Source organism: Hyperolius riggenbachi, chromosome 9 (genome assembly GCF_040937935.1).
Source record: "Hyperolius riggenbachi isolate aHypRig1 chromosome 9, aHypRig1.pri, whole genome shotgun sequence".
Classification (NCBI taxonomy): domain Eukaryota; kingdom Metazoa; phylum Chordata; class Amphibia; order Anura; family Hyperoliidae; genus Hyperolius; species Hyperolius riggenbachi.
In genome coordinates, this window is record NC_090654.1 from 230,354,870 (window position 1) to 230,370,180 (window position 15,311).

Consider the following 15,311-nt stretch of genomic DNA (forward strand, 5'->3'; position numbering starts at 1 on the left):
TTTAAGTGACCCTTTAATGGATCATAGCTAAAGATACAAACAGGCTGCTGTTTCGTTACGTTAACCCTTTGTCAAGCTGCATACAAAGTATACAGTGTGAAATCAGTGTATAGTAAGGCTTACCATCACTCCCAGTGAAAAAGCCGCCGCTTGTAAAGCCATAATTGCCCCTTACGCCAGGGCACACCCTGGCTTTCTTGCAAGCTGATGGCTGCTTAAGCAGAACAGTATAGTGATGCAGAGCAGCTATCTTAGAAGGGAAAATGGCACATGGAATAGTGGAACACCGCCCCCTATGACAGAGGAGGCTTTTTTGCTGGGAGCACTGGTAAGCCTTAATAAATGCGGATTTCCCATTGCTGTAAGGTACCCCATCAGGTCAGCTTGCATCCCCGCCCCTCGGAGTTAGGGCTTGAGAGCATGTGATTGGGTGATGCCCCAGCCATGATTGGTATATATAGTTGTGTGTGTTTTGTTGACACTTTGTGCACAGCTTAACCTTTTCGGGACCGGTGTTCCAACTAACTAGCATACATTGACAAAACAGCATACATTTAAAGTGATATACACCTTGTTAGTAGAATCAGTGTCCCCTTGCCCGCTCGCTTCACTTGCTGGGCTGCGGGCTCGGTCCTCGCTTCGCTCGGACAACTTTTTATTCTAACTCTATGTCCACTTGGATAGTGGAGATAGCACATCGGCACACAGGCAGCTAACTGGGGTTGAAAAGGTTAATGCTGCTGATGGGTATTATGGGGTTAATGTATGCCCTGCAAGACTTTGCACATGCTCAGTAGCATTTGTATGCTATTCTGTCGGGTATGCTAAAATGTTGGAACAACGGCAGCCTACCTCCCCTTAAGGACCAAGGCATTTTGCGCGGGAGGGGGTGCGCACGTTTGGGGGGGTCAGGCGGCCGGATCCCGTGTGTGGCTGGCTGGATTGGTGTCCCCCCATGGTGGCCTGTGCCCCTCCCCCCCCCTTCTGCCAGCAGCCTTCACTTACCTTCCAGGCTCCAGCGATGAGCCGCACGGGACCCTCTTCTCCGTCCAGCATCTCCGTTCTGTCTGACGATCAGTTCCGGGTCGCGGCTTGATGACGTCATCAAGCCGGGACCCGGCGCTGACGTCAAATGGAGCGGAGATGCCGGCCAGAGCGGAGGGGGTGCCGATCGTCGCGGGAATGGCAGGGAGGTAAGTGGATCCTTTTCTTTTCCCTCCTGCCGCCGCAGCTGTCAAACTGATCACTAAGATCCGACGGCGATCGTAGTGATCACGTGATCAGCAGCCATACGCGATGGCTGCTGATCACTCGGGGGAGATGTCGGCTGTCATATGACAGCTTAATCTCCCCCTCCGGGTGCGCACGATTGCGTCGGGAGCGGAAATTGCGGGCCGGCGTAGATTCTACGCCGCATCAGGCTAGAACAGCCACAAGTGCGGCGTAGAATCTAATGCATGCGGTCCCGAAAAGGTTAAAGGGGAACTTCAGCCTAAACAAATATACTGTCATTAAGTAACATAAGTTATGTTAATTAAAATAGATAGGTAATATAATCTCTTACCCACTTTGTTTCAAAAGAACAGGCAAATGTTTGTGATTTCATGGGGGCAGCCATCTTTTCATGGGGGCAGCCATCTTTTTGGTTGAAAGGAGGTGACGGAGCATGAGACACAGTTCTAAATGTCTGGTATCCTGATCACCCCTCCCTGCTGCGCACGCTAGGCTTCAAATCTCAAATTCAAAATTTGGGAAAAAAAACATTTGCACCAAAACGGCAGAACGAGAACAACATCAGAAATCCCATCATGCTTTGCACAGCATTAGGGAAAAAATGCCCGTGCAGTTTTCTTCTGTACAGCTAAAAATTAGGCTAGGATAAGAAAAACAAAGTTCTGATGCTATGAAACTGTTAAACACAAAGCCTTTTCAGTGCTGCTGAGTAGATTTTTAGTCTGGAGGTTCACTTTAACAAAGGGATAACATCCTGAACATTGCTGTTTGTATCTTTGGCTATGATATATTAAAGGGCTATACATAACTTGCAATGGTTCCGACTCTGCTATAATAACAATTTACACAGACTTTTGGAGGGAAAAAACTTGTGTGTTACGGTGCAAAAAATAGTATTTGTGATTTTTCTTATAACTTTAAGCAGCGTTTTCAATTTTTTTTTTCCTTACCCTGATTTTTCTCTCATAATTTATCTTCTTCTGCAATGTGGAAGAATGAAAACATTTGTCTAGTTTAATTGCTGTTTGTGTTCCTTTATAAGAAAATTTCCCCATGGTTCCTGTCATGTCACCTGCAGCACAACTGAGGCAAAACTTCAAACTGATGATAAAATCACTTTTTGTCCATGGGGTAGTGTTAGAATCTTCAGCATACTAGCATTCTTGTGGACAAGAGGAAGAGAATTTATTTATAGTTTTTATAAATCGCCAACATATTACGCAGCGCTGGACATTAGTTTAGGTTACAGACAATATTTAGGGTGACATACAGCAATACGACAATACAGGAATACAAGAAATAACACATCAATCAGCAATTCCTCACCTTCTCCCGCCAGCAGCAGCAGGAGATGTTTGGAGCTTCTCTTTAATGTAACAATATTTGACAGGAGGTCTATTCTTTCTTGCCTGTACCCAATAAGTAGTAAAAAAAAAAAAAAGAAAAAGAATGGAAGATCCACTTTATATGAGTGGGACAAGATAAACATTTTGGCTAGCAGAAAAGGTCCACAGCTATATGGACTATTTTCCAATAGGATCATTTTGCTATGCGATTTCAATCACAATCTGATCGATAACTGATGTACTTAAACTGCTGAAAATCATGTGGGGATGTTCTCATAAGTGCGCTGTTTACATCACGGTTTTCCCTTAGTGCAATCGCCATGCCTGCTGCATATTCCATGCAATTGGCCTCCTATACAAAGTTTAGGAGCACAGGAAAATTGCCCATCAATCACCGCTATGTGATTATTTTTTTTTGATTTTTTTTTTAATTTTTTTTTTGGCAGTTCAAAATATGTTCCCAGCTGTTTTTTTCCTCCTGGTCGAATTCACAAATGCATCTCAATCGCACCATACACCTGTGCGTTTCTCAGTGGAAAACAGGCCTAATGTGTGTGTAGGCAGGCTTGTGTTTAGTTGGGTACACCCAAAAAGGCATCTAAGAATAATAAAAAGCTAAAAATTCAGATGTAAAATGCCATGAAGGGTACAAATGTTTAGGTCCTCTGTATTAAAGAGAATCTGTATTGTTAAAATCGCACAAAAGTAAACAAACCAGTGCGTTAGGGGACATCTCCTATTCCCCTCTGTCACAATTTGCCGCTCTCCACCGCATTAAAAGTGGTTAAAAACAGTTTTAAAAAGTTTGTTTATAAACAAACAAATTGGCCACCAAAACAGGAAGTACCGGTAGGTTGATGTACAGTATGTCCACACACAGAAAATACATCCATACACAAGCAGGCTGTATTCAGCCTTCCTTTTGAATCTCAAGAGATAATTTGTGTGTTTCTTTCCCCCTGCAGCTCTCATGCACTGAAGTGACAGGCTGATCGTTTCTTCCTGCAAACAGCTCTGCCTGTTTCTAATTCCTCAGTTTGTGAAAGCCCAGCCAGCTCAGAGAACGATTTATCCAGCTTGTAAAAGATAAGAGAGCAGAGAGAAGCTGCCCTAATCTAAAAAACACACAGGCAGTGTGCATAGAGGGGCCTGGAGGGGGGCTTGCATCACAGAACCACAACACTGAAGAATTTGGCAGCCTTCCAGACACAGGGCGATAAGTCCGACAGGGGAAAGATAAGCTGATTTATTACAGAGATGGTGATAGTAGAAAGTACTGCAGTAAGCCAGAGCACATTATAATAGGTTTTGGAACTTGTAGGATGTTTGAAAACAGGATGCAATTTTTGTTACAGAGTCTCTTTAAAGGTGGCTGGGTTTGGGAAAGCTGAGGAGATGTCATATATTGTACCTAAAACCGATTCTGTTTACTGATGTATGGTAAAGGTAATCCGCAGTGAAGAACTGGCATTAGCTATCAGTCATCAGTTCAGAAGGCCTGGCTTCAGCAATGTGATTTCTAGCAGTAGCTAAACAGGGAATGTTTTCATACATTTCCAGTTAAATAAGAAAATGAAGCTCCAAATATTAATGCAATAATAAAATATGATATGCTTCAATAAAAACATGTTCAACAAATGAGTTATATATGAGTTATAGAACAAGTACATTCATTAATGGAATGAGCCATTTGTTCAGGCTACTGCAGTAAATATCTGCATTCCCTTCCTGTAAGCAACTTATTTATGGAGTTGATTAATATTGTGGGTTTTCCCCCTTCTGTGTGTTCTTAATCCAGAGAACTATGAGCCCTTCATTCAATGAGGAGAGAGATGGAAATCTGTCAGAGCTGGTACAGCAGAGTGAACTAAAGGTAGGAATAAGAGGCATTTTTTTGGATTCTATTGTTTCTGTAAGGTTGAATTTCGTGTTAATGTTATTAGACTGTATTATGTAAAATAGAAAAATACATACTGTGTGCTTTGAAGAAGATCTATGGTGTAATTGTCAATAGTTCCACAAGATGGTGCTGTTAGCATCATGATAAAATACAGAATTCAGCTGTTGTTGCTCTGTACATCATCCCTGTTTAGACTCAACATGCCTTATGTTTCTGAAGAATGTTTGGACTGGTGATCATAAGTGATCTTGCAAAGTGGCCTGGATTTATTATAAATGGTCTGTTGTGTGGAAAGAATTTTCAGCCCTGACTGGAGTGATATTGGACCAGAGATGTGGTTGCACAAAGGGGTCATCAGTTGGGGATGGTGTGCTTACAGCTACAAGAACACAGCTGCTTGAAAACTTATTTTATAACTAATCTATAGAATTGTGTATTTACAGTAGAAATCTTACTGAATGCAGTGACAAATGAGTTTTTGTCATCTGTATAATATTATATAATTTAGCACCTAACAAATATAAAAGTCTTCACAGGACGACCTCGGAAAAGTCAGTTGTTTAAGCCAATCTCCAGGCAAGTAAGAAAAACACCTCCATGTTCATTGATGGGTCCCTGGTCTATTGCAACGTGTAAGGCAGGTTGTCAGCTGCCATGATTCTTTTTGCCATATTGTAGACTTCCCCCCCCCCCCCCAGATTCAGTAACATTGTAACACCTTCAGTAATCTACAAAAATAATAAAAATACTGTATATTCTGGCGTATAAGACTACTTTTTAACCCTTGAAAATCATCTGAAAAGTCAGCGGTCGTCTTATACGCCGGGTGTCATTGATGCCGGGTGATACGCCCTATCCTGTTACCGACTCTCAGATCTCGCTGCTGAGGACTGTAGTGAAGCGGCGCAGGCGCACATGTGCGAGATGTGAGAGGCAGAGGAGGAGGAAAGTAGAATACAAGGGTGGGCCAGAAGAGTGAAAGAGGCGTGTTTTATGGGCACAGCACAATCTATTCTTCCAGACAAGGAGAGCTGACCAATCTACTTAGGGAGAGTTGACCAATCCAACCAGGCAATCGCCTGTATACTGTTATATACTGGGTATCACATACAGTACAGCACCAGTACCTGTTCATACAAAGCACCAGTATATGATGTTTTTTTTTTTAATTTTTATTTTGTGTGCGTTGAAAGAGGAGTAGTCTTATACGGCGTGTAGATCCCAAACTATATATTTTAACTGGAAAAGTTGGGGGGGGGAGGGGGTTGTCTTATACGCCGGAATATACGGTACCTTCAGTATTTCATGGATTATTGCAGTGCAGGGAAAATGGATGACAGATGTGATGCAGATAGCATTTTTTAATACATTGACAAGTAAAGTCCAAAGAGCATAAATTAAACATTTAATTTGTATCCACGCAAAACCATGAGTAGCTTATGAACTATTTTTATTTACTACATAATATTGTGAAATTAGGAAAATGTTTTTATGATTAATGTTATTTTTCTGAATAATTTAATTAGTTTTCATATTTTCTCTGCTCTGTTTCCTCCATTCTATAACCTTATGAAATGGCTGTTTACTAATTTACTGAGAGGCACAGACTAACCAGCAAGCTCATGGTGACCCAGAACTCATTGGGGTGTGTAAGGGACTACAATGGTCCTAAAGTACTAATTTACTGATAGCTCTAAACTGGAGATAAATTCCAAACCTCTCCTTTAGTTTTATCGCATGTTTAATCTTTGTGAATATCTTTGTGAATTGATATTTTATTGAGGTATTTACGGCACAAGTCATTCATAGACCTCCCTAGTCTGTAATGTTAGTTTTCTGTGAAATAACAGCCTTAGTTAATTAAGATTTGACTACCGGTAAATGATCTGTAAAATCAGCTGTTTTCTGCATTACCACATGTGAATTGAAGCCAATGATGATTTGTTTCCCCTAGAGACCTCATTGGCTGGGTAGTGTGAGGGTCGGTTCACACTTGTTTCAACACTATATCCGTGGCTCTATTTTTTTTTGCCCTGGACAAAAACAGAGCCACAGATACCAATGTTAAAAATAGCGGCCGTCTTCACACACTTCAAAAAACTGATTCCGTGGGCTCAGTTTTAGAAAACTGACCGGAGAGTCTGGATTTTGCAGATTTTCACGGAGCCCGGATACCTGCGGAGGCAATGAAAGGCAATACAAAAACGGATCTCCCTCTACACAGAGAACTTTGCACACAATATGGATGCGAAAGCAGATTGCCTACTGCCTTGCTCCTCCCCTCAGCGTCCTCTTTGCGGACCTCTTTATCCAATAGAAACACACAGGAATGAAGGACACGTTTTTGACATACGTTTAAATGTACTGGAAACGTATGCTGCAAAAGCACAACATTTTCAAAAACGGATCAGTTTTTAGAAAAACTGTTCCATTTAAAACTCATTCCGATTTGCGACCGGACAAGTGTGGACCAACCCTTAGACAGTGGCTGGATAGTGTAATCGTTAAAGGCTCTGCCTCTGAGACAGACCTGCATTAGAATCTTGGCTCTTCTTGTGCAGTAAGCCAGCACCTATTCTGTGAGGAGACCTTAGGCACGTCTCCCTAACATTGCTACTGCCTATAGAGCATGCCCTAGTGCAAGCATGGGCAAACTTGGCCCTCCAGCTGTTAAAGGAAAACTTAAGTCAACAATAAAAAATTAGATTTACTCACCTGGGGCTTCCCTCAGCCCCCAGCAGACGATCGGTGCCCTCGCAGCCCCGCTCTGACGCTCCAGGACCTGCCGGCGAACACTTCCGGTTTGGCCGTCACCGGCAGACAGGCATGGGAACGCGAGTGATTCTTCGCGTTCCCAGCCTGTATATCGCCCCCTATGCTGCTATTGTGGCCAGCTGGGGGGAGCGTCAGAGCGGGGCTGCGAGGGCACCGATCGGCTGCTGGGGGGTGAGGGAAGCCCCAGGTGAGTAAATCTCATTTTTTATTGTTGACTTAAGTTTTCCTTTAAGGAACTACAAGTCCCACAATGCATTGCAGGAGTCTGACAGCCACAGTCATGCCTCATAAAGGCAAATGCATTGTGGGACTTGTAGTTCCATAACAGCTGGAGAGCCGAGTTTGCCCATGCCTGCTAGTGGCTGCAGCTCTGGCGCTCTAAGTCCGCCAGGAGAAAAGCGCAATATAAATGTTATTTGTCTTGTCTATTTAAGTGCAGAAGGTGGGCCTTTCGTTCATTTCTGAGGTCAACTCGTCCTACCCTCATCATCAAATTCCTAACTGCTGACCAGAAGCCTGATAATTGAGGGGATTAACACATGTAATGCTTTCTTTTTATAGAAACAGTAATTATATATTTTGTGTTGGCAGATTGAGCAGCTCACTAAGGACTGGACAGAAAGGTGGACAGACAAGGAAGCCCTGATGGAGCATTATAATGTGGACATCAATCAAGGGAAAGCCAGAGTGACCATAGACTCTGCTTTACCTCATCTGATTGCTGTGGATGAGGACATCCTCAGCACCGGAGTGGTGATTTATCATTTAAAGGTGTGCCTAGTTTGCATGTATACGTATCACAAAACCTCTTAAAGAGACACTGAAGCGAGAATAATTCTCGCTTCGGAGCTCATAGTTAGCAGGGGCTCGTGTGAAGGAAGACTAAGAGGGGCGGGGGAGAGGCGGAGGTACGCGTCTAAAAGAGGGCGGTTAGCCCTGCCCCAATGCGGAAGAGATTCCGCGATGCACGGAGGGGATTTGGGGGTGAAGGGACCCCCGTTAAGCCGCGGGATAGCGGCGTTTTAGTAGGTGCACACATGCCCCTGCTAACTATGAGGTCTGAAGCGAGATTTATTCTCGCTTCAGACTCTCTTTAAGGTGGCCATACACTGGTTGATTTGCCATCAGATTCGACCAACAGATAGATCCCTCTCTGATATAATCTGATCAGAGAGGGATCGTATGGCCACCTTTACTGCAAACATATTGTGAATCGATTTCAACCTGAAACCGATCACAATCTGTGGAGCTGCCGATGCTGCCGCCCCCCCCTGCATACATTACCTGCTCCGCTGGCGCGAGTCCCCTGGTCTCTGCTGTCTTCTCGCTCCGGCTACTGAACTTCCTGTCCAGGGGAAGTTTAAACAGTAGAGGGCGCTCTACTGTTTAAACTTCCTGCCGGGGCAGGAAGTTCTGTGTAGCAGGAACAGCCCGGAGCGGAGAAGAAGACCGCAGAGACCAAGGGACTCTCGCCGGCCGGAGCAGGTAATGTATACCCGCTGTTTGCGTCGGTCGTCGGCCATTCGAACGCCGCTAACGACGCACTCCCGACCCGCCGGCGACCAAGGAAAATCTTCCGCATGGATGGGGCGACGGGAATCGTCAGGAACGATCGATTGCGGCCGGAAATCAATCGTTCTGTCATCGGTGTGCGCGGCGATTTCACAGCCGTTTCGATCACTGTGATCGAAACGGTTGTATATCGGTGGGAAAATCGTTAGATGTATGGGCCCCTTTAGTACCTATTTCATGATAACCTGAATGAGTCAGTTGTGCATAGCCAGTGACGATGGGTTGTATTACTCTAAATCATTTCCAGGCTGGGAAAAAGAGTAATTTAAGAGGAACCTGAAGTGAGAGGGCTACAGAGGCTGCCATCTTCATTGCCATATAAACTATGCCAGTTGCCTGGCTGTCATGCTGAGATTTTGGCTTTAGTTGTTTTTGAGTCGCACACATGTAACAAGCATGTAGCCAGTGGAGTCAGACCAGAGTCAAAGCATCTGATCTGCATGGTCATTCTGGGTCAGTATTTGTAGTATTAGAGGCAGATCATCAGCACAGAAGTTGGGCAACTAGCACTATTAAAAATGAAGATGGTAGTCTAAGAATTCCTCTCACTTCAGGATCCCTTGAAGGTAAACCTCCTCCTGCATTCTGTGCCAAAAATAGACAATGCTGAGCACTTCATGGAGTACACATCTTGCATACTATAGACAGGGGCATAACTAGGTCCCCCTGCAGAAATTCTGAGCGGGGGGGGGGGGGGGGGGGGGTAACATCCTTGGTCACAGGTTGATCTTTCAACAACACATTGTATTTCCCTGTATTGTAGTGTCACTAGACTTGTTAGAAACATGTTTGGTGTGATGTACTAATGTCTCTCCTCTCCCTCCTCCCTCTGTCTTTCTCTCTCTCTCTCTCTCTCTCTCTCTCGCGCGCGCGCTATTCCCACTTTGCCTGGCTCGTAGATGAGGCTTTTCTTGTCATTTCTACTTAGCATTCATTAGGCTCTGCTGTCTTGTTATTCCCAAGAAGGTAAAATGGATTGTGTTGTTTTCCACTTTGTGTGTTCAGACAAAGGCTTTGCATTTCTGGCAGTGCTGTGCTCACCGTGGTGTCTGTGTTTGAGGTGCAAATCTGTCATCTACGCTGCCAGTGATATCTGCACTGACTGCTTCTTTTTTGTGTTCCCTGAATATATAGGAAGGCACAACAAACATTGGGAGCGGCGATCATGACATAGGTAAGATGCAAGCTGTTTATCATGATATGACCTATTTCCAGACAGTTCAGCAGCGTAGCTGCTGCCCTTTTCTGTGTGTTAGATTTTTAAAGTGGAATGCACCCCAGTATGTCTTTATGCATTGTGTAGCCTTTTCTAGCTGCATTTCATTCAGTTTGATAGCTTAGACTTTTGTGCAGAATTTTTCATATATGATGCTGAGATGATGTTACAGCCCAGTATTGGCATAATAACAAATTGCAGTAATGATTGAATTTGCACTTTCAGCTGTCATGTTTTTCTAATGCCTACAATATTGTAGCTGTAATGAATTCCTCCCCTCACCTTCTGCAATACTGGTGTCTGGCCAGTCATGCTCTCCAGCCAGTTACGTCCTAATTAACAATGAAAACTCTCTGGTTGGAGAATTATGGTATTGTGGCCCTATGTGCTGGGGTGGCTCAGCATACTGTGGAGGAGGAAATGTTATATAGTATTAATGTTTTCCAAATCTACCCACCTCTGTAAACTCAGCACATATGAATGTTTTGGGGTTTTCCTTACAGCAATGAATGGGTTGTTACACATCCAGGACAGGAGAGGGCATGTTTGGGTGATGCAGGCCTTGGTGTGTTTTGGTGGACTGGATTTATGATTGTTGTTGGCTAATACATGTTTGCTGTCTGTGTTCTTTGGTTATCAGTGTTGCAAGGTGAGGGCATTGAACAGGATCACTGCATCATTGAGAACAACTTTGGGTCAGTGGAACTGCGTCCAGTTTCAGGAGCCCTCTGTACAGTCAATGGACAGGAAGTTACTGATGCTTGTTGTCTCTCTCAAGGTAGGCCATTTCTCTTAATCGTTATCATTTATTTATTTTATTTTTGGGGGGTTTGTCTTCTAAAATTTTGGGGCAATAGAAGTATACAGTCTGCCATCTACATATATAGCTATCCTCTGTCATATCACTTAGCTGCAAGAGGCCATACTGCATATTTCCTTGCATCTAAAGTCATGAACATATAAAGGTCCTCCTCAAAAAAATTTGCATATTGTGATAAAGCAATATTTTCTGTAATGTACTGATAAACATTAGACTTTCATATATTTTAGATTCATTACACACAACTAAAGTAGTTCAAGTCTTTTATTGTTTTAATATCGATGATTTTGGCATACAGCTCATGAAAACCCAAAATTCCTATCTCAAAAAATTAGCATATTTCATCTGACCAATAAAAGAAAAGAGTTTTAAAAACAAAAAAAGTCAACCTTCAAATAATTATGTTCAGTTATGCACTCACTACTTGGTTGGGAATCCTTTTGCAGAAATGACTGCTTCAATGCGGCGTGGCATGGAGGCAATCAGCCTGTGGCACTGCTCAGGTGTTGTGGAGCCCCAGGATGCTTCGATAGCAGCCTTAAGCTCATCCAGAGTGTTGGGTCTTGCATCTCTCAACTTTCTCTTCACAATATCCCACAGATTCTCTATGGGGTTCAGGTCAGGAGAGTTGGCCAATTGAGCACAGTAATACCATGATCCGTAAACGATTTACCAGTGGTTTTGGCACTGTGAGCAGGTGCCAGGTCGTGCTGAAAAATGAAATCTTCATCTCCATAAAGCTTTTCAGCAGATGGAAGCATGAAGTGCTCCAAAATCTCCTGATAGCTAGCTGCATTGACCCTGCCCTTGATAGAACACAGTGGACCAACACCAGCAGCTGACATGGCACCCCAGACCATCACTGACTGTGGGTACTTGACACTGGACTTCAGGCATTTTGGCATTTCCCTCTCCCCAGTCTTCCTCCAGACTCTGGCACCTTGATTTCCGAATGACATGCAAAAGTTGCTTTCATCCGAAAAAAGTACTTTGGACCACTAAGCAACAGTCCAGTGCTACTTCTCTGTAGCCCAGGTCAGGCGCTTCCGACGCGGTTTCTGCTTCAAAAGTGGCTTGACCTGGGGAATGCGGCACCTGTAGCCCATTTCCTGCTCACGCCTGTACACGGTGGCTCTGGATGTTTCTACTCCAGACTCAGTCCACTGCTTCCGCAGGTCCCCCAAGGTCTAGAATCAGTCCTTCTCCACAATCTTCCTCAGAGTCCGGTCACCTTTTCTCGTTGTGCAGCATTTTCTGCCACACTTTTTCCTTCCCACAGACTTCCCACTGAGGTGCCTTGATACATCACTCTGGGAACAGCCTATTCGTTCAGAAATTTCTTTCTGTATCTTACCATCTTGCTTGAGGGTGTCAATGATGGCCTTCTGGACAGCAGTCAGGTTGGCAGTCTTACCCATGATTGCGGTTTTGAGTAATGAACCAGGCTGGGAGTTTTTAAAAGCCTCAGGAATCTTTTGCAGGTGTTTGGAGTTAATTAGTTGATTCAGATGATTAGGTTAATAGCTCGTTTAGAGAACCTTTTCATGATATGCTAATTTTTTGAGATAGGAATTTTGGGTTTTCATGAGCTGTATGCCAAAATCATCAATATTAAAACAAAAAAAGGCTTGAACTACTTCAATTGTGTGTAATGAATCTAAAATATATGAAAGTCTAATGTTTATCAGTACATTACAGAAAATAATGAACTTTATCACAATATGCTAATTTTTTGAGAAGGACCTGTATACTGTTTACTATTATTATTATACAAAAAAACATATTTACACCTAGAGAGTCTGGGAAATATCCCATAAGACTATAATCTGTTCCATTTTCTTTTCTTTTAAAATGGAATTAAACTCAGAACTTCCTCTCTGCTCTAAAAGATTAGCCACAACATGATAACCTTTAGGTTACTTTCACACTTGCTGCATTGCATCACGATGCAGCTCATCGCAAGGGCAATGTGAGTCTATGGGGATTTACATACTATGGTGGTGCAACAGAAGTAGTGAAATCGACGCAAGGCTGCCGCAAACTTTTCAGTGCGTTGCCATATAATCCCTGCCTACCATACGGATTATGCAGCAGTACATGTCTATGGCCGTAGTAAGTATAAATGCCCGATCGTGGTTGCGGTATGATGACGGAACATCGGTGACGTACTTCCTGTCCAGCTGGGAGCACGTGCAGATGTTACCGGGGGGGAGGGGGGAGGTTAGCATGCTTGACCGAAGATAAGGGGGCTGCTACGGGAGGCTTTGGACACCGCCAAGGGAGCGATCTGTGTGGAGGGGGCTAGAGGAAGCCCCAGGTGTGTATAAAACTTTTACTGCCTGTCGTTTCAGGTAGACTTTAAAGAAAGAAAAAATCTCTTCATTGCAAATTATGGAAATTTTACTTGGTTTCACTTTTGCAAGGAGTACTGAAAGTGTTAAGCCTTAGTGTTTACTATTCAGAGAGCTGCCTAGGAGGAACTCTCTTGAAATCTATTCACAGCTGCTGGTAACAACTAATTAGACACATTGGTCTGCCTAAAGAAACACAGAACACAGAGAAGTGAATTTCTTCAGCAACTATATGTGAAATACAGACTTTTGTGTGTTGTGCGTGAGTTTGGGTCCACTTTAACCCCTTCGCGACTGCATAATGCATCAGGAAGGTGGCAGCCCCAGGGCTGCGTAAGTCCTGGGACAGGGTTTTACAGGGGATAGCGCACGCCGATGCACGCGCCTCCCCGCTTGAGTGATGGAGCTCCGCTTTGTCATCCGTCTACCAGCAGTGATTGCCGCTAGGAGACTGTTAGGTGGCGAAACCGCCAGCTATTTACATTATACAGCGTTGCGATCTACTGCAGTGCTGTACTGGGGACAGCCGTGTCACTTGGCTGCGGAGCAGTGCTTTTCAGAGCTGCTAGATTTGGGCGCAGCTGGCGCCACCATAGACTATAATGTTAATCACATCTACAGCGGCGCTCAGTGAGTAACGTCGGCGCCGTCAGAAGACTGAGCCGAAGTTGCTTAAAAAACACAATAATTCGGCCTCCAGCAATTGATGGAAGCCGAATTATATCATTCCCCCACTCTCCATGGCGGCCTGGAGGGCGAATAGTAATTAACATGGCCCGGACTTGTGCAGAAGCAGGATCAGCCATATACCGGTTGTATCCTGGGCCCTGGTCTCCCGGCGCCGATTTCAAGTGTATGCCACTTGGCTGTCCCCTGGAGAGGCTCCTTTCATGATCCTCCCTCCTAGGCTGATGCCTATGAGAGAGGATTGCCGTAATTGGCTGGTGGGGGGAGGGGAATAATAAAATTAACTATAAAAATAGTGAAATTTATAAAAAAACAAACAAAAAATAAACATTGCAGCAGCATCAGAGCCCACCAACAGAAAGCTCTGTTGGTGGGCAGAAAATGGGGGGGGGGTTCACTTGTGTGCTAAGTGTTATGGCTCTGCAGCAAGCTTTTAAAGTTGCAGAGCACTAAATTGTAAAAAAATAGGTGGGTGTAAGCCTGTGAGCCTGAAGTGGTTAAGCCTTTTCCCATTTGTATCCTTAAAACAGAAATAATTTGCGATAATTCAGGTTGGAGTGAGCTTGAGATGTCTCCCAGTGCATCACTGCTGAATATATGCAAATTAACCATTGTTACCCTTAGAAGCTAAACACACCTCCAGAACCGCTGGAATGCAATGATGTGTCAGCTTGTTAATTTGTACAGAGCCATAATAATCCAACATGCATACAGACTGTTTCGGATTGGTTGATCCTCATCAGTGCATGGCATGGATTAATTTGGCTCTATGAAGTAGGGCTTGAAACACCCAGAGGTACAGACTAACCAGCAATCTCATGGTGACCCAGAACTCATTGGAGTGTGTAAGGGGCTACAATGGTCCTAAAATAAGGGGACTTTTAGGACCATTGTAGCCCCTTACACACTCCAATGAGTTCTGGGTCACCATGAGCTTGCTGGTTAGTCTGTACCCATTTGTATCCTAAATGGAAATATTATGCCGCATCAATGTAGTATTCTTATGCATAATTGTTTTTATGTATTATGATGTTTTACCTGCTGCACTTGACACTGAACAAGTATATTTTTACCATACTAATGGTGTGATAGATACTGTAGATCTCTCACTTTGGGTTGCTAGGGTCCTTGGTTTAACTCTGGGACTAGACACGATCTGCATGGAATTTGTATGTTCTCCCAGTGTTTCCATGGACTTCCTCTATTCTGTTTCCCTCACACATCCCAAAAACATTCAGATAAAGTTCATTGGTTCCACTTCAAATTGGTTTTAGATGGGACATATGACTATGGTTAGGATTAGACTGTGGACTCCCCTGATTGTACATCATGATATACTCTGTAAAGCACTACAGAATATGGCAACACTATATATATATATATATATATATATATATATATATATATATAT

At 43.7% G+C, this 15,311-nt stretch overlaps 1 protein-coding gene across 4 annotated transcripts in view; it reads left to right on the forward strand.

Moving 5' to 3' along the window:
• The window catches only part of STARD9 (StAR related lipid transfer domain containing 9), a 255,427-nt gene that overhangs the window by 171,877 nt on the left and 68,239 nt on the right, over positions 1-15,311 (forward strand). For all 4 annotated transcript variants that reach the window (XM_068254136.1, XM_068254138.1, XM_068254137.1 and 1 more), the window contains 4 exons: positions 4,378-4,452; positions 7,846-8,025; positions 9,961-10,000; positions 10,683-10,820. In XM_068254136.1, coding sequence (XP_068110237.1) covers positions 4,378-4,452; positions 7,846-8,025; positions 9,961-10,000; positions 10,683-10,820 — 433 coding nt within the window. The remainder of the gene's footprint in view (positions 1-4,377; positions 4,453-7,845; positions 8,026-9,960; positions 10,001-10,682; positions 10,821-15,311) is intronic.